General features: G+C 41.2%; 2 protein-coding genes across 2 annotated transcripts; both read right to left on the bottom strand.

Annotated features, from left to right (window-relative positions):
• Positions 1 to 5,030: 5,030 nt before the first annotated feature.
• LOC121663168 (sulfotransferase 6B1-like) lies at positions 5,031 to 12,442 on the bottom strand. Its single transcript, XM_042025158.1, has 7 exons — positions 12,171 to 12,442; positions 9,769 to 9,908; positions 9,224 to 9,313; positions 7,597 to 7,723; positions 7,075 to 7,169; positions 6,486 to 6,642; positions 5,031 to 5,382 (listed from the first exon to the last, which is right to left on the bottom strand). The coding sequence occupies exons 1-7, from the start codon at positions 12,370 to 12,372 to the stop codon at positions 5,252 to 5,254; spliced, it is 942 nt and encodes a 313-aa protein (XP_041881092.1). The 5' UTR covers positions 12,373 to 12,442; the 3' UTR covers positions 5,031 to 5,251.
• Positions 12,443 to 15,587: 3,145 nt separating this feature from the next.
• LOC121663169 (sulfotransferase 6B1-like) lies at positions 15,588 to 22,371 on the bottom strand. Its single transcript, XM_042025159.1, is given in 7 exon segments — positions 15,588 to 16,537; positions 17,477 to 17,632; positions 18,144 to 18,238; positions 19,041 to 19,167; positions 19,811 to 19,900; positions 20,562 to 20,701; positions 22,166 to 22,371. Coding segments are annotated over 7 exon segments (942 nt in total). The 5' UTR covers positions 22,368 to 22,371; the 3' UTR covers positions 15,588 to 16,405.
• Positions 22,372 to 26,952: the final 4,581 nt, after the last annotated feature.

Genomic DNA, 26,952 nt, shown 5'->3' with positions numbered 1-26,952 from the left:
GGTAGGAAAGTAGACAGGAATCAGTGAAGAGGGTACAGTGTCTTCCCTCCACCGTTCCCCTCATCACGTTCCCGCTGCAGCAGCCAAAGTGCATCAGCTGGAGAGAAGAAGCTGAAGGCACAGAACCAGCCCCCGTCATTAAACACCGGTTCAGTCACTTGCTAGGAGAGGTTCAGTGCAGAACCACATCTGTGTCTTTGGAACCTTAAAAACAATACATGAGAAGTATTTCAAGGAGGGGAGAATTCAGGGCTAAAGTTTTTTGAGTACTTTTCTGGTGGAAAGACCTATATAACACAGTGCCAGAAAATGCAGTTTCTGCCAAACACAAGTTCAAAATCTGTTTTTCTGTTAATTGCCAAAAAACTAGGCTGGCTTTGGCTACAACTATTTTTACGTGTACATGCTGATAATCAGAACATCTTTCTAGAGAATGGGAAGTACCTTTCCCATTCATAAAGCTGTGAAGTACTTATCCTGGAGGACAAGTAAAAATTGAAATAAATGGCTTTATCTTTGATGTTCTGGACCTAATATGAAAAAAACCCCATAAGTATGCAACTGAGTGGCTAAGAAAAAGATGCTAAATACCCAGAAAATATATATGTTTAACATTTTGAAAATTGTCAATATTGTTTTGAAAAACAATGAATGCACACCTTTCTTAGTAAGATGCTTCTGTAAAACAAGATATAAATTCTGTCTTTTTCAAATAACAATTGAGTTTCTTGGTAAGACAACCAGAGGGAATGCAATAAACCTGAAATGATGACCACTGAACTGGGGTCCAAAGCCCTCCTTACAGAAAGAAGTCCAGTTTTCCCCCCCAGCCCAAAATACTGTGATTTCCAGTATATCTGCAACCACTGCTGCCCCTGGCTGGGTATGAGGGAGAGGGATGCTATATATCAGTGCATACACAGAGTGCTGTGTCCTTTCAGTGTCCCCTGCTCCCTTTCAGTGGCTAGCCAGGAGGTTGCCCCTTTGCCTTGCTGTGCCTGCCCTGCTCTGTGTGAAGGAGGGCCCTGAGCTGGGAAAGTTTTTTGGAGCATGAGGGCATGACCCAGTGGGGAGGAAGCCTGCAGCAAGGGCAGATATTAGCAGATGCCTGAAAGAAGCAGAAAATGACAGAGCCAAGTCTTTGAAGCAAGAGAGAAATTCTTTCTTAGTGACCCAGAGGCACCAAGGGTGCGGTTGTGCAAGACAGCTGGGTCAATCTGACAGCTTGCTGCCACCAAAAGTGAGTGTTTTGTGCTGCTTCAGAAAGCTGGGGGTGTCTGACTAACACAAGAGCTCATGAAAAAGAAGGAGCAGACAACAGTCAGAAGAGGGAAGTAAGCCTAGCCTTTGGGGCAGCCATGAGCTCAGATTTCGTAGGAATATTCAGCCTGCGTGGGGCCTGCTGCAACCCAAAATGCCACAAAGTGCTGCTGGACTGAGACAAAGAATGTGAGGAGAAAGGTCTATTATATTATTATGTTCTCACTCAGAAGAAACTGAGTTTCTGTATTTTAAACATTGACTGGCTAAATGTAAATGTAGCCTTTAGAAATTTACAGTCCTCTCAGTGATTATGGTCTGTCCACTGTGAAAAACAGGTCTAGTTAGGCACACCTCTAAGCTTTGGACAACTCAAGATCCTTTCACAGTTAGTTTAAAGATGTCCTAGTCTGGATTATTTGGGATGAAAGAGGCCAGGGAGCAGCTCCCCAAAGAAATTTGAGGGAACATTTGTCTTTGGCAGGGATGAGTGAAGGCAACAGTAGCCTATGGAGCCACGACCGAAAAAGAATGTCTGTCCTTAGTCTTTGTAAATGTAAGTGAAGTTTATCACTTCACATTGAGAAATGTATAATCACCCCCCAGAAAATACATTTTACACAGGAAATTAAAAACTAATCTGTATGAAAATGCTATATAGTTTCAGATTAGATAAAAACGATTTAGCCTTACTTTGAAAAAGCACAAATGGGGCAAGACATGAGACTGAATTATCTTCTGGAATTTTTTTATTCTCTTTAATGGGACTTGAAGTGAATACAAAGTAAGCATTTTACTAGAAAAAGATAGTTCCATGACCTATAGATGAAACTAAATAAAACAAAGGAAAAATATTTAAAACTGCGTGCCTTAGGAAGGGACTTTCATTATAGTCAAGGTTTGCAGCTTGTACACCCATAAGCATACTTAGGTCAGAAGAAGGAAATCCTTTAAGTAGCGCAACATCAGCTGAAACTGATGACTGTATTTCCAGAAGTAAATCCAAACCAGCCTGGAATGACAATTTAGTCAAAAGGAAATACAATTGACCAATTTCTGAAAAGACATTTTTAAAAAATTGGAAGAATCAGTCAAAAGAAGCAGTCTCCAAGACTAGAAGGATTTAGGTTCCATCCAAGGCATTTACTAGTTTTCAGAAGTGTTTCTGTGCAACCACTGCATTGTTTCCTAATAACCAAATCCAGTTTCATCCTTTTAACCATTGAGAGAGTCTGAGCTCATCTCCCCAAGTCATATTGCAATAATTTGTGTGAAAAAATGTTGTTTGGAAGCCAAAAGCCCTTTCCCTCTGTAGACCTGAAAGTTAGGCTGCATCCCTCTCACCTTACTCATAATTCACCACCACATCATCTAACTGAGTTGAATCTTGACGACATTTTATTTAGAATAAGTCACATAAAGCATTTTCTAGCATAGTTCTTTTAAGATTGGTTGGAAATTTGAGATGCTACAACTCAAACATCAAATTATCTCTAAAATACCTATGATATTTGCATAAGATGATTTTATACCTTTCCTGTCTGAGAAAAAAAAATCAAGTGGAGCATTAAGGGGATGTAATGCAGATAAAATATAAACGCCTTCTTTTTTCTTTTTTCTTTTTTTTTTTTTCCATCAAATATCCTGTTAAGTTGTTTCTCTAAGTGATTTGGAGAAAACGTGAATGTAACCAGTAAAACCAAATGCTGGGACTGAAAGGCATTGGAAGGGAGAGGAAAAGGGTCCAGGAGTCTGGCTCACAGGTGTGCCTATACCTCCACCCAGCACCAAGAAATTACCTACATCCTGCAATGAAGAAAGCCTGTGGAAGCACCCTCTGCCTTCCTCCATGGAACAACCCCTGCTCCTGTGCCTCCACAAAAGTCTGAAGTCGTCACTAATCTGTCATGGATATTATTGCTGTGTTATGTGCAGGCACACAATTCTGTACTGCAGCAGTGGACACTTCATCAAGCAAGAAAGACTCACCCATTTTAGGAAAGCTGGTGAGAATCATATCATCACTTCTGGTTTACAGGGGAGTCAGAGTTTTCAAAGTTTCTGGGCTGGTAAGGGACCTTAGGCTGCAAAAAAACTTTGCAGAAGAAAAAACCAAACCAACAGACCTTAAGATGTCACCTCTTTATCTTAAAAAAAAGCCTTTTGAATATTTCAGTGATTGTTTTCCATTTCTGGTCAGGCTTGCTCCCTTTTTTAACCCTTGTTCAACTTGCAGACACTGAGATTACACACTGTTTTCTGTTCTCTAGATAGCTTTTGATATTGCCATAAGTATAGGGTCTGTACTAAGTAATAGGTAAAAGTGTTGCTAATTCCAAAAATTATGGGTCATGGTGGCTTGCCTCTTTTCATCCATGGAAGCCCAGAACAAGAAGAAGTCCTGCTCTTCTGGAAATGAAACCCTACAAACCCAGAATCATCAGGTTCAAACAAACATACTTCACGCAGGGCAATTTCACGTGGGCAGCTCTTGCACAGACATTTAGAAAATCTGCCTGGGAAGCAGGCTTTGAGTGCCTCTTCAGAGCTGAATCTGCAGCACTCCCCATTATCCCTGTCACAGAGACAGGGGAGGTAGGGCATGGCAGTCAGAGCCCATCCCACTGTCCAGCCAGGTGCACAGCAGAGGGGTGCACTTGGGCAGCCCCAGCCCAGGCATCAGACACTCTCCTGGGGAAGGCGATGATGGGCTGCAGATCAGCCAGGATGTGGGTCTGTGGATGGGTCCAGGTTGGCAGGGCTGGTGGCCAGGCAGGGCAGACTGTGAGGAGCTGAAACCTGACCCTGCTGTGGCATCACTGGAGAAGCGGCTGAGAGCCTGGAACAGTGGTTGACATGGGGTCCTGGGCTGTGGGCAAGGTAGGGGCAGTCCCCAGGAGCTGTGCAGGGACAGTCAGCACTTTGACAGGGACTTAACAATTTCCCAATTTTGTTAATTACATTTGTGGTTGCTGGTTGCTCAGTATTTAATCTTAGTTCAGTGTTAAGAGTCCTGCAGGTAAATCTATCTAAGAACACAGTTCCCTCTTCCAAGGAACTGAATTCTGTTTGTCGGACAGACACTTCCTTGGCTTTTCTGGTTTTCCAAAAGACTGGTTGTGACAAGGGGTCAAGCAACACATTCTGCATAGATGTAGCAAGGACATTGACATCCGCAAGGAGGGTGTAGTGTAAGTGTATTTACACCCTGTGTAGTGTAAGTGTATTTATTGTCAGATAAATGCCACTCTCATAGTTCAGCTTGTTTAGCTTAGGGTCATCAAGGGGCTTCTTTCCTTCAATCCTCCCATTTGAATGTCACAGTTCTTCCTACTTGCCACTTACCTTCCCAGAGAGTCCAACAGGAGCAAAACACTCTAGAAAGCATATAGCTGTTCATTACTTATGAGTTCGTGGCTCTTTGAGCTTGAGAAGTTCCGCCCTTTGCCATACCAATGTGTAGAGTTTGCCAAAGTGTCAAAGGTCTTTCTGACCTGCCGACACTGTGGTAGCCATGATGGCTCTAAACCCAAACTAACATATTCTACCTGTAGACAGACATTTGGTGGTTCAGACCCACACCATATATCCATGTCAAGTCCACTCTGTGCCAGAGGAGAGGCTCTGTGTTGGTGCCTCTGCCTCACCACCAAAACCTGCAGGGGCCTCATTCACCATTTCAGGCCACAAAGCAGACACAAGGATGCCACCAGGCTGGTGCTATGATGTCTGTGCACCATCTCCCGCCTGAAAGGATGGCAGGCATTTACTTGAGGGACACACACATTTTATTTGGTTACATCAATCAAAGTACAAGTTCGAGACCAAGGGCACACCGAAGAATTACCAAATTACCAAGTCCTTGGAGGTGCCAGGTAGTTCTCAGAGGGGTTTCTCTCTTCTCTCATGGGAAGGAAAAATGGGTACTATCCACCTTTGGAGAAACACCTTTGGAACATGACTTGCTGTAATGCTATTCATTTGCTTATTTTCAGGCCTTGCAGTACACATCATATTTTATCTTTGCTGCCATCTTTGTTCCTCCTAAGGACTCTTGAAATTTCCGGAACATTTCTTCATTCTGAGCTTTAGAGAAGAGGTCTCTCCAGTTTCCAACAACCCCTGTGTACAACAAGTACCAAAAACTGAAGGAAGATGCTCCTGAGAGAAAATAATATCTAGGTGGCAATGGGGCAGAGTCATTGACTACACAAGGCAGGAAAGATCATATTTATTGCCCTGAGAGGTCTGATTGCCTCAGAGAGCAAAGATAGCAAAGATCAGAAGCAAAGGCTGTAGCCAGACAACAGGGAGCATTGCTGGTGGGCTGCCTGCAACGCCTCCTTCCCCAGAGGGGGATTTTCAAGGTGATTTTGTGAAGCTTTTACACAGAAAAAGAGGAATCTGATTTTTTCACAAAGGAAAGCTCATTTGTGAATTACTTCCTTTGAAGGGGGAAATTATTTTGTGGTAGGTGGTAGAGAGGAGAGTGGCTAAATCCCTCTTCCTCCAAGGCATGGTGAAGGAAATGGATTTTAAAAAGCTCATGCCTGCAGTATTCAGAAACGAGAGTCTTGAGGTCATGGGGAGCAGGTGGGCTGCCAGAACTCTGACCCTGGTCCCACATCTGTGAGAGACCATCTCTGGGGTCACCACTGATATGTCCATTGAGAGGAGGCATACAAAGCTCTTGCTGAGTAGGCAACAGGAAGATGCCTGTGAGGCCAGCAGAGCAGTGAGCAATGCATTCCCGTGAGGTTCAAGAGTCTCTTGTCCAATCAGCACACCTCCTCCAAAGGCTGACTTTCATGAAGTGCACATGCAGCCTCATCACCTGAACAACAGGAAAGAGCTGCACCATGACCCCTCTGCAATGAGTAACCATGGAGCCCAGGCAGAGTTGGTGTGTAATTTTTGGCATAACCTCACCATTGTTAGCCCCCACCTTTGCACCTCACTTACCTAACTAACCAGGGCTGCCACAGAAAAAGACAGCAATGGAAGCATGGAAGCAATGACTCAGGACATTAAGACTGGCACTCTGATAAGTTTCTCAAACACAGCCCCCAGACCTTATCAACAGCAGAAGCTTTTTGTACAGGTGGCACCAGAGGAGAGAGCTCACCCAGACAGTCCAGTGAGTTCATGGCTAAGTAGAGAAGCATACTCAAAACTCCTTCCAGAGTTCTGCTTCGGAAGGTACATCTCCATTTGCAGAGACTTACCTTTCCGGAAGAGGACGTCCCCAAACTTTCCATGGGTTTCATTGGATTTCTCTTTCATAGCTTTGAAACTGGTCTTCCTGGCAATTCTAGGAAAATCTTCCTCACAAAGGGAAAATCCAAAGAAGGAAGCAATCTTTTTCATCCCCACTATAGGGTCCTGCCCAAAGGAACATAGCACAGAGGTGAAACCAAAAGATTTGACACTGTGGCTGTGGCATGGAGCCAGAACCCTGTGGGAAGCCCAGCAGAGGAAGCTCCCTCCCACAGTGTCACCAAGGAATTCCAAGAGCTCCAAGAGAAAACCCTTCAGGCCAGGAAACCTACACATGCTGACCTCAGTTTCAAGGCCTTTTCTTCTTTCCTAAAATCTATGCTTCTGCCAGATTTAACCCCTTTCACAAATAGGCAAGGTTATCCTCCTCCTAACCTCCATGGGCTTCCCCCAAACATAAATTAGTAGCTCAGAAAGACACACCCTTCTAAAGCAGCAGACAGACTTGCCCCAAGAGTTTCCACTTCCCCACACCCATACATATTGGGAGGAATGCACAACACACTCATCAAGGAAGAGCTGGGTGAAATGCCACACCTCTTTGAGTTCCTCATAGCTTATTGTCATGATTGTCTCGTTGTCAATGTATTTGTTCCATTCCACTAGGTAGTCAAAGTAGGATCCCCAGGCCACTGCAGACAAAGAAGAGGCATAGCTGTCTAGAGTACTCCCCAATACAGGCCCTTAACCAAATGAGAGGAGTCAGCCCAGACAGCTTTCTAAGCGAGGCATTAGAATGGTGAAGGGTGACCAGCTCAACATGTCTGTTCTTTCTCCTGAGGTCAGTGCAGAATGCCCCAGGTCCAGCCACTTGATACTGCAATCAACAAGCTCTCTTGTGGGAAGGGAAAAGTCAGGCTAAAGCTTTCTCATGATTTCTCCATTCTAAGTGAGACAAAACTCTGGTTCTCTGCTACTCCCTGTTTCTGCCATAACAGGGGCCTGTCTGCCTGTTCTGGGAGTGCCTTGGTAAGGTATGTCACAGTATGATTCTCATGCCCAGGGCCCTGTGTATGCCACTCATGTTAGGAGAAATGCCAGGGGAGGTAGGCAAAGTACATTTTCCATTCATGAAGTCTGCAAAGAACTCATCCCAAGAGGTGGACGATGGCAGCGCTGGTAGGTTGTTGCAGAAGTGGTAATAGGAGACAGCTGAGTCCTTGGGGTTCCGAACTAGCACAAGGATCTAGAGGAAGAAAACACATAATCTGACTGACCAAAATGCCATCTTCTCAACACATCACATACAATCAATGAATCACAGAAACATAGTCCATCACTAGACCATGACCATAAGTACCAGATCTACATGTCTTTTAAATACCTCCAGGAACAGTGACTCAACCACTTCCCCGGCAGCAGTTCCAATGCTCAACAATCCTTTCTATGAAAAAAGTTTTTCTAATATCCAGATCTAAACCTCCTCTGGTACAACTTGAGGCCATTTCCTCCTGTCTTGTCACTTGTTACTCAGAGAAGAGACCAAGCCCCACCTGGCTACAACCTCCCTTTAGGTGGATGTAGAGAGTGGTAAGGTCCCCCTGAACCTCCTTTTCTGCAGACTAAACAACCCCAGCTCCCTCAGCTGCTTCTCCTAAGACTTGTGCTTCAAACGCTTCACCATCTCCATTGCCCTTCTCTGGGCATATGTCAGCACCTCAATGTCCTCCTTGTAGTGAGAGGCCCAAAACTGGACACAGGACTTAAGGTGTGTCACTCACCAATGGGAAGTACAGGGGGACAATCCTGCTGACCACACTGTTGTTGATCGAAGCCAGGATGCCATTGGCCTTCTTGTCCACCCAGGCACACTTCTGGCCACTGTTAATCAGCACCCCTAGGTCCTTTTCTACTGGGCAGCTTTCTAGCCACACTGCCCGCAGCCTTTAGTGGTGCATGGGATTGTTGTGATCCCCATTTTGTAGGACACAGTATTTACCTTATTTCACCTCATACAATTGGCCTCAGCGCATTATCTGTCCAAATCCCTCTGCAGAACCTTCCTACCCTCCAGCAAATCAACATTCCTGCCCATCTTGGTGTTGTCTGCAAGCTTACTTGTCCACTAAAATTCACCACACTATACAATTCTGGTCTAATCCCTTTTCTTGAGCAAGAAACCAGAGCTTTGGCAGATCACTTGTTGCTAATGTGAGCTTCAGGCTGAAAAGAAGAAGCTTTTCAGTGATTCCCTTGAGACAGTCCTGACCTAGTTCCAATCCAGAGAAATTAGTTCACAGTCTACTGGACAGGAGAGCCACAAACACTCTGTAAATATACCCTAGCTTCTCTCTGCAGTAATTCCCATCTAAGATTATCTTGGCCCCAGCCTGTGGTGGGCTTTCCACAGGTACCCTGGTTTTGAAGGCAAGTTAAAACAGACAGAATTACTGTTTGTCTTGCTCATTTTTCTGCCACAAACATGGAAGCATCTTTCTGAAGGAGACCTGAAGAGGCAGTGACACTCAGCAACAAGCCCACCAATAGTAACCTCTTGAGTTGGCAAAGTTGCTGCTGGGAGAGGATGATTGTTCACAGCCTTGGCACACAGAGCTGTATCTTCAACCTTGGAAATGTGGCTGCGTATTGACCAGCTCAGGTGAAAATGCGGAAAAGACATCTCACACAGAGGAAAGCTGATTTAGGGTGGAAAGCTTTTCCAGGGTGAGGCAAAGAGAAGACTCACCTTAGCCTTGCTCTGGAAAATGGATGGAGGCAGGAGATCAGGTCTCAGATGGGTCACTATAATTCTTCTGGAAGGCAGCTGCTTCATCCTCTTTAAAGAAAGTGGAAAGAAATGTGACAGGACAGAAGTAGATTATTCAGTGAGTTGTGCCTTTTCAGTAATTGTGGATTATAAGAAAAGGTGAGACCAGAGAAGTAGCTTATCTCTTGGGAAACCCACAGGGATGCACTGTAGGTGGTTTAGGCTTCTGCCAACCTCTGCCACCAAGCACCATTTCACATGACACAGGCTTGAAGACAGGACACCCAAGAAAAAGGTCTTACTAATCAAACTCACTGGACCTATGGCAGGAGGGCCCTGTGGCTTCTCAGCCCTGCCTCCCCTCCGAGGCCCTTGTGAACTACGGGCAGTAGCACATGCTACTTGTGCAGCTCACAGTTGTTGTTAAGGCTCTAGACTCTCCATTACCTCTGAGATCAGCCATTGTCTTTCAGCTATTACTACCTATAGGAAGAGCAGTGACAATATTTTCAGTTCCTGCTTACCTCATATATCCCGGGATCCCCAAATTCTAGACGCTGAAATGTCTCTAGCTTCTTCTCAGCATTTATTCTCTCTTTCATTTCCTCTTCTGTATATTTGGCATCTGCCAATTCCTTCACCATTTGTTCAAGCCAATTGGTTCCTGAAAGAATAAAGACACCAGTAGGACATCCATTCAACTTCACTTTTTCCCGTAAACCTTACTGATGGCATCCTGTCAGATTGGTTTCAAGTGAACCAGTTTGGCTCAGTGTTGTACTTTAACCTTCCAACAAGAGTGTGTGTGCTGGTTTTGGCTGCAATGGAATTAATTTTCCCCATGGTAGCTGATATGAAGCTGTGTTTTGGATCTGTGCTGAAAACAATGTTGATAACACGGAGATGTTTTAGTTATTGCTAAGCAGTGCTTACACAGTGTCAAGACCTTTTCTGCTTCTCACACTGACCTGCCAGAGTAGGTTGCAGGTGCACAAGAAATTAAAAGGGGACATAGATGGGACAGCTGACCCCAGCTAACCCAAGGAATATTCTCTCCATATAGAGTCATGCTCAACAATAAAATTTGAGGGAAGAAGAAGGAAAGAGAGATGCTGAGAGCTACAGCACTTGTTTTACCATGTCACTGGAGATGGCTGAACATTTGATTGCTGCTAGGATAGAATGAATTCCTTACTTTGCTTTGCTTGCGCACATAGCTCTTGCTTTACCTATTTAACTGTCTTTATTTCAACCCATGACTCCCCCCACTTTTACTATTCTGTTTCCTTCCCCCACCCCGCCAGGGGTGAAAGAGTGAGTGGTCCTGTGGGGCCACTGAGTTGACCTGTGAGTTGCCAGCTGAGGTTATATCACGGCCCTGGATAATAATCAACAAGGGTATGCCGAAGGTCAACAGGGGCAGAGCTATTAAGCAAATACTGTGAAGTGCTACCCTGCTTGCTTCAGAATCACATCCCATCCCACAGCAGAAGCAGACCTCTATTGCTCTTTTCAACTCTGGTACTTTTTGGTTACCTCAGACTACTCCTTGTGGAAATTACTCACAAACTGTGTGTCTCCCAGCACTGGGCCAACTGAGTCATCTTTTGGCTGTTTCTGCTCTCCTTCCGCAGTGCTGTCTTTGGGAACACTCTGTTCCCTCTTCCCAACCAGCTTCAGCTTAATGGTCTCTTCACTATTGACAGAGTTCGGCCTCATTCCCAATTCCCAGCTAGGCTTCTATAACTGGCAGCAGAAGGGTCATCAACCCAGCCACCAGACCATCACGCTCCTGACACCATCTTTGCACCAGGCTTAGTTGTCTCAGCCTCTGCAACCTGGCAAAACTGTGGGTGAGGGACTGGGCTCAGAGAGCCAAATCTCAGTTTTCAACTAACACCTCCTGCAGTGTTTAGGTGGATCCTCACGCATATAAACCATTTCTGCCTATGTTCAGCTCTAGAGGTTGCACACAAAGGTGATGTGATAAGAATCAACTTCCTCTTTTTCTGCAAATGACATATTAAGATATTTCTGTAAAGTCAATAGGAAAAAAAATTAAGGAGTCTGAAATGCCCACAGTGAAAGAGAGAGAAAATATGCAAAAAGCCTTGTGGCATTCATGTCTTTCCCTCCATTTAGATACAAAGAATCACCTGCATTCTGCTTTGCAGTAAAAATATGGAAACCACACTTCTGCTCTCATTAGCAGGATATATTCCCTGTCTTGCTCTTGCAGAGAGTAAGGTAACAACATACCTTCTTGCATTAGCAAGTGTGGTTAAAATATCAAGGGATGTGATTGTCCTGCTTTAGCTGGCACTGGTGTGTTCACCATTTGAATACTGTGTGCAGTTCCTAGACTGAACCAGAAAAGGTTTTGAGAATCTGGAGAAAGTCTGGTTGAATTGCCATGAAATTACTGGGAGCTGGAGCAAATGAACTGCATAGAAAGGCTTGGTTTACTCAGGCTAGAGATAGAAGAAAGAAGCCATGGGAGACTCTCACTGCAGTCTTCCACTACAGGAGGTTATAATGAAGACAGAACCTATCTGACAACAAGGGGATGTCTGACTTCATTGATGTAAAAACAAACAAACACAAACCCAACCTCCAAAAAACCATTATTGTAGGAAAACACTCAAAAGATTTCAGTGGATGGTAATCCTCCATCCTCAAAAGTTTCAAAATCCTTCTGGACAAGGCCTTGAGCAATGAAACCTAACTTTAGAGGTTAGATTTTTGCCCTGCTTTGAGCAGGGGGTTGTATTATTTGAACTCCAGATATGACTTACATGATTCTATGAAGTCTGATGTCATCATAAACTTTTCTCAGGAATTACTGCTGTGTTAAGTTATGGCATTAAGTAATCAACTTCTGGATTGTAGCACTGTGCACTTGACTACTGGTCACGAAGACACTTACCTGATTTAGGATAACCTACTAGAATCACATCATCACTCCTGGCTTCAAAGGATTTCAGAGCTTCCAAAGTGTCCGGGCTGCTAAGTGTAAGTGGGTATAAAATACCTCTGTAGGAAAACAGCGTGTCTTCTGGCGCCAGCTTGTCAGCCTCTGAAAAACATTTTTCCACTATTTCGATGATTCTTTCACTGTTTCTGGTCATGTTTGTATCCCTGTGTAACTCTTCCCAAACGGATACAGGCCGTCTTTCTACAATGCAGAAAAGCTCTACGCAACACACGAATTAAATAGGACAGGGTGTTCACTCAGGGGTGAAGGTGCAAGTCACTGATTAACTCTGTACTCTGTTAACCCCTTTTGGCATTACAGAACTCTATGAAGACTGACAATAGTGATATATGGTCTTTGCTGCAACTGATACTAAGAACAGGAACTATTGGGGCAACAACTAACAGAATTTAAAATGTTAAATTAAACCAAAGAAAGACCTGTAAAGGATATTTCCTGAGATATTTTTAACTGGTGAACAATGCAGTGCAATATGCCAACTGGACAAGGAGCATGTAGTGGACATCTGGACAGTGGACCTCAACCTGGCTTGCTATTGACTCCACTAATGGATACACATCCCAGAATATAGGTTCCTTACAGGCGGTGGCTCTGTCCTGCATTCAGTCACTGTAAGGCAATGTCCAGAGCTAAGGACAGGTGCCACCTAAACCAGACTTCTCCTGATGAAGTACTCACATCTGAGTATTTTATGTCATCAAATCCTACAGGGGGGTCACTTGCAGGTGAAGTTTTAACACTTATGTTCTGCATTAGTGTCATTAGTGTGAATCAAATTCGACTTGTACTACTTCACTTTAGTTTCTCTCTCCTCATGTCCATAATTTAATCTTTGGGTGAAATTGTTCCTAATGGGGCTGTTATTTGTATTCTGAATGACTCATTTTTAGAAGATAAGGAGTGCTGAGGTGGTGAAATAGGTATCTCCACTGGTCATGCCAAGAGAGAGGCAATACAGGAAGGCAAATTACCCTGTGGAGGGTCCTTTCACTCTCTTTCATGCCCTTGAATACAGTATGGGTCTTGTTCAGTACCCATATATCAAACCCTTGTATCACATCCTTGTCTCTTTCTTCATAGATGGATATTAGACACTCAGTAAACCTATACACAAGCTTAATTAGACATGACAAAGTGTCAAATCAAAGTCATAGTTGTAAGACTTGGAAGATTGCCTAAAGTTACCTATAAAGAATAATTTCAAATTATTTTTCTGATCTCGCAAAATGCAGAACCATCAAAATAGACCATTTTATTGGAAATATTTTCTCTACCATTCTAGAGAATGTAGTAAAGTTGAAGACACTGTTCGTATATTATGCTTTCTGCAAGCTTTGTATTTGTTTTTGTTTTCAGCTTTTTGTCCATGTGTTAACTTTGAGTTGCAAAGGAAAATTTCCTCCTGTTTTCCAGTACTAGAGATTAAGGGCATCAAGAAATTAACATTTTTTTCTCTGGTCAGCTGCCTGAGAAATTTTCTTTGGAGCCAGCTTCCTGAATCCTGAGGGATTTCCATCACGTTTCCTTGCCTACATTAATTTTTTGACATGGTAGCTTGCCTTTTCCATTCTTCCACCTTCTTACCCCACTGAATGCAAGGGCCCACACAGTATCTCTGAAGCAGCAAAGGCACATGAGGTTAATGCTCTGAATAACTCTGTCCTTCAGAGTGAGATTGTTAAGTGCACAAATGGACTGAATTCGAGCCTTGGGATGATACAGGAGAGGATAAACTGCAGAAACAGGTCATGGTCTGGTTCTCCATCAGATCAGCAAGGCCAGAATAAGATCTAAGCCTTTTTTTTCTAGAACTGTCACCATGTTAGTCCTTGCTGAGTGTGATTCCTCAGGTCTTTTTATGCCACCTCCTGCCTGACTGATTTACCCCCATCAAGTAACTGTGCCTTTGGCTTCCCTTTTTAAAATACAGTGGTTTATACTTACCTTTACTAAAGTTTTTGTTCCCTAATCTTCTCAATTTGTTATGTTTCAAATTGTTCTGACATTTTCCCTAGTACTTTCAGCCCTCTATTCTGATCCCCAGACTTAAATGTCAGTCGTTTATGATACAGTATATGACATTAGTCTGCCCACCAGTGTTAAAAACAATATTGAATATGACTAGGACTCACCACTAAAGGATATTGCTTTAATTGCCCTCCCATTTTTGTTGTCAACCAGTATATGAATGTGACCATGAGCATACTATTGCAACCAAGTTCATAATATCCATGTAACTAAGTGGATATTCCTGAAAGTACTGCTACTGCTGACAATGCTTCTGAATGCCTTTTATTGCTATTGTATGAATTTCTAAGAACATAAGTCTACTTTCAGTACTTTCATTAACCACATTTGTACAATTACCATCTCCACATAAATTTGTGTCTTTTTAGTCACATAATTTCAGGCCCTCCCTAATGCTAGCACCTCTTGTATTTTCTGTCAGTACCTTATTCAAGAGGTAGGTTATCTTAAGAAGGATCACAAACTGCTTTAACATGATGTATACTCACTATTTTATTATCTTCAAAATGTTTCATGGTTGGTTGCTTCGTTATTTTTGCTACTACATTTCTACGTATCAAGTTAAGGTGATCTATTTTGATTCTTCCTTCTCAAGTTTTTAAACACGGCTATCATTATGTTCTCCTCCAGGCATCTGGTACCTTTCTGTTTTATTACAGATAACCTGTAATTGTTCAAAGATGGTTTACACCAGGACTATCTGCTGCGCTGCTTTTGAATCCATCCATTTTTTCTAAATACTGTATTTAGCATATATAGCTAAACTTCTAGGAACATATATAGCAACTTCTAGCATTCCTATCTCTTTACAAAACTCAGTATGCCCACATATGTCCAGGCAGAACCAACCAGCTTTAGAAGAATGAAGCAAAAAGTCTTTGAATACTTTATTCTTTCCAAGTGTATCTTTTAGTTTTATGTCTTATCTGCTCAGGTGATGGATCTATAAACTGTTTTTTCCTGTTTATAATTCAGCTATACAGAAAGAACCTTATTTTGCTTTTTATTTACAGAACAGGTGGCTGTTGGTCTCTGGACAAGTCTGAAATACTCTGTCTAGAGAGGCAAATACCAATGGCAGTACAATAGAGCTGGGTATAGTAATGTCTCGCACCATCACTCTTGACAATCCCACTATCTCAATAAAGCCATTTTCAAGAGAGACACAGACAAACCGGAGGTGTTCCAAGGGAGGACCACAAAGTTGAGAAGGCTCAGGTACAACCTCATCACAGTTTCCAGTACTTAAAGGGCAGCTACAAAGAGGACAGAGGCTCTCTATTCATGAGACACCACGTGGAAAAGAAAACAGGCAGTGGGTTCAAGTTGCAACAGGAGAAGTTTAATCTTGACATATGAAGTAAATTCTTTACAGCAAGAACAATCATTTGCTGGAACAATGCTTCCAGGGACATGAGAGAATCCTCATCACTGGACGTTTTCAAGACATGATATCTAGATAGAATCTCATCTAGGCTCCCTTTCTCAGGCAAGCCTGTACCAGATGATTTTTCAAGGTCTCTTCCAACCTGGGCTGCTCTATGATCCTATAAAAAGCAGTGCCTCTGAGTGAATCTTGCCTATTAACATCAGCCTATAATCTGAAATCCATCTTGATGTTTTGCAGTCAGAGCGATGAAAAACCTCAAGAATATTGATCCCTATTCCCCTTCTTTCTCCTCCCTCTGTCTTTGATTTAGTTTGTGCTGAATTCATGGAAGATATCATTAGGCTTCCATCATATCCATATTTTTGCCAGTGATATCTTCTGTGAAGGTGTTGCCTGATTTGAAACATTTTTGAAGGAAAAATGATCTACATACTAAATAATTATAAATAGTCCAGAAAGATAGAATTTGGATAGAAAAAAAAAGGGCATTTCCTTCCAGGTGATAGCTACTGGAGCAGGGCTGTTGAGTTTTTGTAAATATGATTAGTTGACATGTTCTTTAGCAATTGAGTGTAGCCAAAGAGCTTGCCATAAAACAAAAGGCCATTACTCATCATTGTCACTGTAAAGGCTGCTGCAATGATTCTTACAGTAAATTCTAAGGTTCTCAGATCACTTGATCTAGTTTTCTAGCACATAGCATTCAGATGATCTGAGTATGCCTTGGAAAGGCACATTTCATTACTCCTCAGGCTTTGCAGTACAAGTCATACTTCAACTTTTTTCCGAGTTTAGTTCCTGCTACATGTTCTTCGAATGCTTTGTCCATTTTCTCATTCTGATCTTCACTGAAAATATTCTTCCAGTCACTTACAACACCGTCAAAGAAGCAAAGAAACTCTTGAACACCAAGAAATGTTATTTTTTATTCTGGAGATCTGTCATTTTTATTGCATTGTACACAGAATACTGTTAATCCATTTTCAGATAAAACATTTTTCTACACCAATATCATTTTGTGAAATCAGTGGAGCTACATATATGTGAATAATCTTTTTTCTATAATGCAAAATAACATAGTCCTCTTTAGGTGACTGTGTTGAAAAAGGCAGCCTAAAGTCCTGTTTCCCTACATCTCTCTACTCCAGTCTGTTATGACTGGCAAAGTGGAAGATAATGAAGAATTGATTAAGAATCATCTTTCAGGAGGCAGAGCTGGGTTTCTGTTTCTTTGGCAGCTTGAGGTTTTATCCAGTTACTTCTTTAATGTAAAATGCAGAAATAGATTCTGACAACCACGTTGCCCTTCTCATGTCTGTGTCCCCTACACTACACTGCAAAAGGTGTTCTCTTTTGTTTCCTCTCCTGTGTGTACCTGGATTCTTGATTGCTTGACTTACTTCCAGTGTGTAAGAGTGAACAGGAATTTGGCAGTGGCCATTTCAGGAGATTCCTATATTCTCCTAAAAAGTGTGGTCACACCACTCAGGCTGAGTTTGGCCCGGTGCTGCCTGCTCAGGTAAGCATCTAATGGCTGGATAATTGGTGATCCAGGCACAGAGGGGGAGAGGAGTTCAGACACTTGACAGTTCCTCCTTCCTGCCAGTCATCTGTGAGCCTCTAGAAGTGGCTCTGCTGTTAGAGCCTTGCTGGGTACCTTCCTCACCAGTGCTCCTTGAATAGTCTTCTCAAGAAAATCAGTGATAACCTGCTTGGTATTAACCTGCAATGCTAATATGAGTGCAAAAAAAAAGAACAAAAGGATGGCCCAAGTTCTTGAGTGACATTTCTACCCGTGAGCCACTTGGAGCTTCCTACCTTTGCGAAAGAAAACATCACCAAATGCCCCATGAGTATTCTCTGAGTTTTTCTTCATAGACTGGAAGCTGCTCCTCTCTGCCACAAACTGAAGCTCTTCCTCAGTCAGAGGAATTCCCAAGAAAGCAGCTATGTTTTTCACACCCAGGGCACGATTCTGGAAAGAGGTATGTAACATATGACATGACTTTCAAACAAATTATGCCTCTTTCCAAGGTGGTTACACTTCCCTATATCTCTCTGCTGGCTGCATATATAGGATATTCATAGACTTCACTAGGACTAAAGCGGTCCACAGTGTCGCTCTTCTCCCTAATTATTTTGGAGGAGATATGAGCTGTCTTCCTATAGATTACAAAGTATTATGCATGATTTACAGGTGAGCAAAAGCTATACTGTTGAATACATAAAAGCTCCTTCCAAAAAAATTTAGTGGGGATTTAGATTTACAATTATTTGGGCTTATATCACAGATAAATAAAAAACGAAAATCATTTTCACAAACAAAATTTTAAGAAGGTTTTGGAGTTTGAATTTCAACTTTTCTTCCCTTAAAACAAGAATCTGTCTCACACAGTTTGAATACCCCACATGAAAGTAATAGTGAATTGGCTAAGGAAAAAATGTCCCTTGAAGTATAAAATATTTGTAGCTACTGATAACCTTACCTCTTTTAGCTCTTCATAAGTTATTGTCATAATATTTTCTTCATCAATGTATTTGTTCCATTCAGAAAGGTATTCAAGGTAGCATCCCCAGGCCACTAAATAAAACAAAAGAATCCTAAGATGAAGCAAAAATGAAGATTATACGAGCTCCTTAGAAAATAAACCAAGTCTTACTCATTAAGTTGTCTCAGCCAAGGGCTTTATTAATCATATCTATGGCAGAGTTTACACCCTTCTGTGGGAATTATGGCTTTTGCTCCAGGCTCAGGCGTATGATGCCATTTGTAAGTAAGAATAGTAAAACTTGTTAGAACTTCAAGAGAACTGTGAGTCCACCCAAAAGTTTTCATCTTGCAGACCATCTTGCAGACTCCCTTAATCCGGTCTAAAACCTTGGTAAACCCTCCCTTCTGCTGGCCGTGTGCTGTGATAGACTCGTAATGTTAAACCAGTGGTATTGTTTTCTCTCTTTTTAATACATTGGACTTAGTCCACTTTTTAATTCACTAGACTTAGTCCTAATAATTCCTTTCATCCAATTTGGCATGGAGGTGATTATATGACTCCATGGACACAAGATGATGGACATGGGAGAGGAAGGGTAAAGAGGACCCAAGACAGAGATAAGGAAGAGCTGCTTCTTCCAGGAAAAATATCAGTCTGTACTACAAGTTAAAGAGTTTGTGAAAGTGCAGTTTTGACGAATATTTATCCTCAAGCAGTAAGACAAGTACAGTAAATTTCAGTTCAGATTTCTAATTCTCTGTCTTTAATCTCTGCTTTTGTACTGGAAACCAAAAAATCCTGGTGAAGCTGATTTACTGAAGTACAAGGGTTTTGAGGCAAAGACAAATCACACAGACAGATGATTCACACAGACAGAAAAATATACTGTACATTTCTTTGTCATGAAATCTGTGAAGAAATCATCCCAGGTCTCATAGGAGGGAAGAGTAGCAATGCCATTGGAAAAATGGTAAAAAGATGTAGCTACATCTTTTGGATTACGAAGCAGTAACAGTATCTAGAAAAAAGTTAAATTAATTATTTGTAGAGAAAGACATAGCAGACTATAGCATTAAAAATAATAATAATAATAATAATAATAATATACTTTATAACTGCAGTTGGGGTTTTCTAATACCTCATGTGCTACTTGCAGAAGTAGCAGTTTCATTCTGCATTCAGAAGGTGCAGTATTTAACTTTGCTTTGGTACCATGAGAAGGTGGTTGCCTATAATTATTAAAGTATCTTTTACAGATGAACCAAATTAATTATGCTCAATACAAGCATAGCTCATAATTTAGGCATCAGGGAAAAATCACAAAAATAGAAATTCTCTCTGAAATTTGACACATCAAAGTCCTCACTTGCAACAATGCCATAAAATTCCTCCCACAGGAAATCATGCCAAAATACATTTTGCCTCTGGAGGATTTGTTTAAGCCCTGCAACTCTCTTGTGGAAACTGCCACAAAGGTGCCAATAAGGACAAACTGAAGTTAAGTGAGATGAATGGCACTATTTAAACAGGCATGTAGAAATGGCCAGGCTAAACACTTAAGTATAAGAGTGATTCTGAAAATTGGCAGAAAAGTACTACACTGGCTTTTAAAAAATATCTGTTGGAGTGTTTGCTTTTAATACATTAAAATGAGCACTCACCTTGACTTTGTTTTTGAAGATAGACTTGGGAAGATTTTCAGGACGAAGATGAGTAACCATAAATCTTGGACAAGGCAATTTGGTCATTCGCTTTAAGAATTGGAAGGAGGAAAGCAGACAGTTCAGTTAGTACAAATAATCTTTTCAGTAACCTATGCTAAAATATTGCCTTGATAAACTTATCAATAGTTATTGGCTGACGGAAGTGCTTCTTTTTTTTTTTGGTGAGAGTTGCCCTGGGATATTATTGGGCTGCTCTGAGTAGCTCTAATCTTCCAAAGCCCCTGAACAATTGGAAAAAGACTATCCATTGTTAATTCTCTGCAGTGATAATTCTCTTCAGTTCTGTAAGACAAGGGATCAAATCTAGAGGTAAGGTACAGATTGGCTATGTGTGAAAGCTGAAGCAGCTCAAGGACTGAGAGAGGGGGTGAGGCAGAAGAGCTAGTAAAAGAGACAAAAGCTACTATTTCATTATTTGACATTTCATGAAGCTCTTCTTAAATACAAAAGATGCTATGTTGAATTTCTGAAGTTCTTGTGTATCTCACGGGTATGTGCTCCTCTCACTCCCACTGAAGTGTTCATTTATCCCTCAGTTTTTGGCAGTCTGAATGAGATTCACCCTGACCAGATGCCACACAAAGAGAAGTGGTAAATTTCTTATCAAACAATGGAATAGTTCATACATTGTATATTCCGTATTTGAAGCATATAATTTTGATAATTTCCATACATATTCTGTTCCTACCTCATATTTCTCAGCATCTCCAACTTCAAGGTAGGGAAATTCTCCTAGTTCTTCATCATTCACATTGCTTTCCCTACCCTATGTTTTCTTTTTAGATACAGCTATCAGGTCATTTATGATCTGACTCAGCCAGTTTGTGCCTGAAAGAAGAAAAACACAGAATTGCTTGTAAAACTTTTAGAATGACCAGAAATGGGTTTGCCGGGGAAGTCAAGAGGTGATAGTACTACCAGGTGAGTTACTTGGCCTCCTTTCATGTGATACAATCCCAGCTGACTACCTGGACAATCACCTCTCAAGGTCCTTCCTTTGCTCCTCATAAGGACCTATTTCTCCAACTTGAATGGTTCAGTACACCATAAATTAACTTGTATATTGTAAACCAACTAATGAAGGAGAAGAACCACTAAGATTCAACTAGGAAAGCCTGCATTAATGTAATAAATTTTATTGTGACAAATATAAGGGAGGCTGGGGTGGTAAACCTGTGCTTTAAAACCTAATGTATTAGGGGTTTTCTGGTGTGCTGGATTATTTTAGGAAGAAAGATGGGTCACAGTACTTCAACACGGGAACTGAACTAGATCTGAAAATTGTGCTGTATGTACTCATTTTCTTTAACAATAGGAAAAAGCTCTGTGAAGTGACATTTCCTATACCCATTTATTATGATTTTATTCAAAACATATCAAAGAGCCTCTATAGATTTCCCATCTTTAATTTACCATTTCCTGACTTCTGGACCCTGAGTTCCTACATCTTTCTCATTACAGTCTTAACAACTGCATTGAAGTGCATAACATTTCTTCAGAAAGAAAATACAGTAAAAAAGCAAAAACTTGACAATCTTGTCAGCTGTGGCTGTCTACTGTAAGGCAGTGAACCAATTGCTGGAAGAGAGAAACAGCTAGATTAAAGTGGATATGAGGCACATCTAACCCAAACCTGTGGCTCTGATGTGGACCAGTGCTTTCAGGCAGAAGGAGCAAATATGTAGGGTAAACATGTAACCCTAGCAAAGATCTCGTCTGATTTTGCAGTAATTAAAGAACAGTGTAATAACTTCAAGGACAACAGAAATATTTTTGATAGCTATTTCCTGACATCTATGTGAAATAAACTAAGGAATATTCAGCATTTGAAGGTACCAAAAGCTCCATTCTGTGTAAAAACATAAAGCTCTTAACTTTACAAATCTAAATGTGAGAACAGATCCTGTAATATCAAGAGATCTAGTTATCTCTGGCATAAAAAACTGTATTTTAATTCTCTCCAGTTTGTGCATTTAACTCCATAACTATTAAAAGTAAAGATAACAAAAACCTTTATATGCTACAGAAAAGAAAATCAGATTGTCTTTCTAAGTCTTTTGGAAAATTTCACAAATAATGTATTCATAATTAATTTGTTGTGCATTTTGAGAATGAAATCACTTTTACAAAATTTCTGAACATTCTAAATAGTATATTCTATTATAAATATATATTATTTCATAGAATATATAATATTTTGCAGTATACAACATACATTGCATATATTTAGTACAAACCTTATTACTTGCTATTACAGAACCTTATTTAAGAAAAAAAAATATATATATTCACCAGATTTAAGGTATCCCGCCAAAACTATATCATCACTTCTGGCTTCAAAAGACTCCAAGGCTTTAAATGTTTCAGGACTGCAAATGGTGATAGGGTAGCGAATTCCTTTGTAAGAAAAAAGCAGTTCATCACGATGCATTGAGTTAGCAGCTGCTACTGCCTTATCTACGAGATCTGTAAATATTTTCTTGGGCTTCTCCATTCTTCTCACACACACAGACTGTCACAATGTGAAGTGCTAGGTAGAAAGAGAAACCCACAGATTGCCCTTTATTAGGTGCTTGCTTTGTTGTTTGAGGTTTTTCTTGATCCTATGGACAATAATTTCCTACTCTTCATGAACCTGTAAAGAAATATGCAGCTCCAGTCAAAGACCTTAAGTAATTTGAACCTTTTGAAATCAATAGAAGTTGAACATTAACAAGATAAGCAGCCAAATGCAATTGCATTCTAGGATAAAGATCTTAGATAATTTTAAAACATCATGCCAAAACGTCTGTGATTACAACACAGAGTTTATGAACAGAATATAACAAAATAGAATGACATGAGTTGCAGACTGGAATTTAAATGTCATGATCAAAATCCTCAAGGTAGTTCTCTTTCCAGTACTCACTCTGCTGGGATTTTCTTTTTTTTTTAGATACATCACTCATCATTCTCACCAAAGTAAGATCAAATGTGTTGGGATTGGGAGAGAAAATGTTCAGTGCAGTAGAGACTGAGCTGTGGAAAGTCCTGAGTGTGGCTGACTGCTCCCTCCAGCTCGTGCCCAGGAGAGCACGTGCACTCCTTGGCTACACTTCAGACTGCACTGCAGAGGTGTGTTTTTCTGCTGGTTACATGAAAATTACTCATTTATACATTTCCTTAATGAGCTCAATCATTGTTTAACAACTGATTAGTCATTAGGGAGTTGGTAATAATATAACTGCAGCTACATGTTCACAGTGATCAGTGTTTGTCATGCACTTCAGATGATGATCTTCTGACTGCACCGACCTCAGCAAAAGAACTGGCTTTAGGCTCAGGTTCAATATTTAAGTCTCTGGCAAGAAGATGGATGGGTCACAACAAAACCGAGAAAATAGTTCCCCCAAAAAATTATGCCAAGCATTTACATGCTATCCTTTCTAATCTCCATCTTTTGAATGCTGCCTGTTGGGCACTTGAAGGAAGAGGACCATGCGTGCTTCTTCCATTTGCTCCCCGGAGGGATTCAAGCCTGGTGCCTGAGGCATAATGCAGTGCTCGTGGGATGATCTAGCCCTACATTTTTACATCAACTTTTTCAGTCCATACAAAATCTTTTATTTCCCTTTCATCTCCCTTTTTTCTGTAAAACTGTGTCAACATAGAAAGACTACCTATGTACAGGCATAATCTGAAACAGGTGGATATCATATGGCCTGATCCATATGTTGAAGGACACCTGTGTCAAAGAGCAGCCAGCTGGCACCACCTGCATCATTTCACTGACATCAGCTAAAAATTGCTGTCCCAAATAGCACCTTTGCTGATTCTTGATGTGAAACTGGCCACCCTAGCAAAACAAAAAGCAGATTGCTTAATTTTTCTTCCTTACCTTCCCTTGGCATTAAACTTTCATGGACTGAAGATAAGAAAATATGTTTAATTGGGTTTTTTTACCTGCTGGCAAAAAAATTAGTTGGGACAGTCCTCCCGTAAGGGTGGAAAAAGAGGGAAAATGGTATGTAAATTATCAGTGTCTTTCATGGAACAGCATAGCATTGGAGAAGGGTTTCCAAAATTCAAAAAAATATTCCAAAGAAACTTCCGGAGGATTTCCATTGTATCTTTGCAAGAAAGGGTAATAAGCCAATTATTTCTGGGAGGCATGTTTTATCCTTAGGAACCAGCAAAAAAACCCAAACCCTGTATTAGTGGAGGAAAAAACAATTAGAAGACATAAGTCATGAGGAGGGATTTTGAAGGGAATTAAATTTCTTGGAGAAAAAAAAAGAAGCAGGATCAAGATTTAGTAATGTGAGCCTTTGCTACAGCCATCCGCCATGACACCTGAGCTGGGAGGTGGGAGGAGAGTCCCTCTCTCCATCCATGTGACACAAGACCCTCTGATCCTGCCAAATACTGAACCCAGAGACTGACAGAAAACATCGCTTGATTTAAAATTCCTAAGAAGCAGCTTTAAAAATAGGGAGATTAAAAACAGATTAAAGGATTTGATTGTCTCCAGATCAATGGTATTTGTTGTTCAAGCCACCACAGTTCCTCTGAAGGTTTCTGACTTCCCATGCTTACCAGACCTGGTCTTTCCTGATTGTGGAGCTCTGTGGAAGGAGGCTGGTGACTTTTCTGTGATAGCTACAGGAAACTGTCAGCTGGCCCTTTCATTGTGGACTGATCTGCTTATGCAGATCCATTCCCTGTTAAATGAAACAGCCTCAAAAAATGAAGGCCTCAAAACATGTTCTCCCAAGTGCTGAATAAGAAGACGTATGTTTTTATAATTGTTTCTATGATCTGCATTTATCTCAGTAAAACTCTGGAGAAGGCTTCCATAAATTAGTCCTCTAAAATTACCTACTCCGTTTTAAGACAGATCCATTAAGACAGATCCATTCAAGAAGGTACCTTAAAACTCCCCTGATCATTCATCTGCAACAACAACAACAACAAAAATTCAAAAAGCAAAGCCTTCAGGGATAGGGACATTCCCTGGACTTCTCTGAATGAGCCCATGAAAAGCAGGGCTTAAAATAGAATTGGCTCTATAATGGAAATGTCATATGTGGCATTTTCCCTTTGAATAATTTAGTGTGTGTCTGATCAAAGGAGAATCAAAGCCTCCAAACAGAGCCCAGGGTGGTAGGATGCCTTAGGTTATGTGATGAAAGCTTGTCTGCACACCCACAAAGGAGCACATTAAGACAATGAAGGGGGAATCGAAAAGGTACCCTGCCCAGACACTCCCATGACATCAGCTCATCAAAGGCCTGTATCCACAAGCCCAGAGGAGCTCAGGCAGAGAGGAACACAAGTTAAGGACTCTTAAAAAGGGACTGGACCCTGTGCAGGACCCTTCCACAACTGTTCCAGGAGAGCTTCAGACCCAGTGTCCTGGTGTGAAGATGACCCATCAAAATGATCAGTGCAGAACCTTTTGAAGACTGGAAGGGGCTGCTGTCTTGGGGTATAGACACATTAAGAAATGCAGGGGAACAGCCTTTCATGATTGCACTTATTATGTCAGGATTGCATGATAGGTATGAAACAACGGCCACTAAACAAATTATTTACCAGCCTGCATGACATTACTAATGTTGACTTTACAGTATAGGAAATACTGAAACAGAGATGAAAAATAACTAATCCTCAGTACAAGATCAGGGTTGATTTTCTTGACTTCTCTAAAAAACACTTTGGGCCGAAGGACTAATCTGTTGTAAAATTTTCTAGGATTCTCCTTCATCTTTTCTTCTCCTCTTGAACTGTAGTCTTTTTTGCGATGGTCACCTTCCCTGACCAGATCAAAGCTCACCACAGCATCATATTAGACCACTATAGATTGTCTACAGAAGCATACCCCTGCTCTGTCTTTCTGCTATCCAAGATTTCCCACATCTCTTCTAAACTTTCTTCTCACAGCTTTTTTTGGGCTCAGCTTTGCTGTCTCTGGAGAGTTTCCATTCTTGTAACCCCCTCTCTGGAACAAGGTAGGAAAAAAGCAATTTTCCACAGCTTTCATCATCTCTATTAATGTATTGGCTAGTTGCCAAAGTTGAAATGGCTAACTACCCTCTCCCTCCTGTTAATACTACACAAACTAATATGAAAGAACAAGCCAGTAAATACAGAGAATGTCATTACACACAGTGCTGGAGAGATAATCGTATACTAGCCTAAAGATGCATGTTAACAATCTCCCCAAACCATCACCTGGTCTCAGTGGGTATGTAGTTAATTTTCTTTCCAGTAGCTGGTAGAGTGCTGTGTTTTGGATGAGAATAGTGTTGATAACACACTGGTGTTTTAGTTGTTGATATTAATGCTTATCCCAAGTCAAGGACTTTTCAGTTTCCCATGCTCTGCCAGCCAGCAGGTGCACAAGAAGCTGGGAGGAAGCACAGCCAGGGCAGCTGACCCAAACTGGCCAAAGGGATACTCCATACCCCATAGAGTGTCATGCCCAGTAAACAAACTGGGGGGAGTTGGCCAGGAGGGGATGATCACTGCTCAGGGACAGGATGGGCATTGGTGAGCAGGTGGCAAGGAATTGTGTTGTTAAGAGCTTGTTCCTTTTGGGCTTTATTCTCTTTTTCTTTTTTGAACAATTATTAGTTATTCGTAGTAATTATAATTTTGTTTTTATTATAATTTATTTCAAGTATTAAACTACTCTTACCTCAACCCACAAGTTTCACCTCTATTTGATTCTTCTCCCTATCCCACCAGTAGCAGGGGAGGGTGAGGAACTGAGTTAGAATTTGTGTGGTACTTAGTTGCTGGCTGGGGTTAAACCATGACACACCAAAAGAAATTTATTTCCTTGCTTGTTTGTTTTATCTGATCTTTCCCAGCTATATTAGTGATATGGATTTTAAAAGTTGGAAGTCTCTGGCAAGAACTTCTTTACTAAATAAATGTGAGGAACCAAGTCAGTGACCTGAAGAAATCATCTGTTGTCTCACTGTGTATCTATACACCTTGACATTAAAAGAGGAAGGGGAAGAAACAGGAAGAAAGAAGCAAAGAAGAATGTTGAAAAACACTCATTGATATTATGGAGGACTTTCTGATTCTTG

The sequence above is a fragment of the Corvus kubaryi genome, unplaced genomic scaffold, assembly GCF_017639235.1.
Source record: "Corvus kubaryi isolate FWS band 111438036 unplaced genomic scaffold, C.kubaryi_AGA036_p1.0 37266, whole genome shotgun sequence".
Lineage (NCBI taxonomy): Eukaryota > Metazoa > Chordata > Aves > Passeriformes > Corvidae > Corvus > Corvus kubaryi.
Note: the sequence above shows the minus strand (reverse complement) of the source record. Positions and strands in the feature narration are given on the sequence as shown.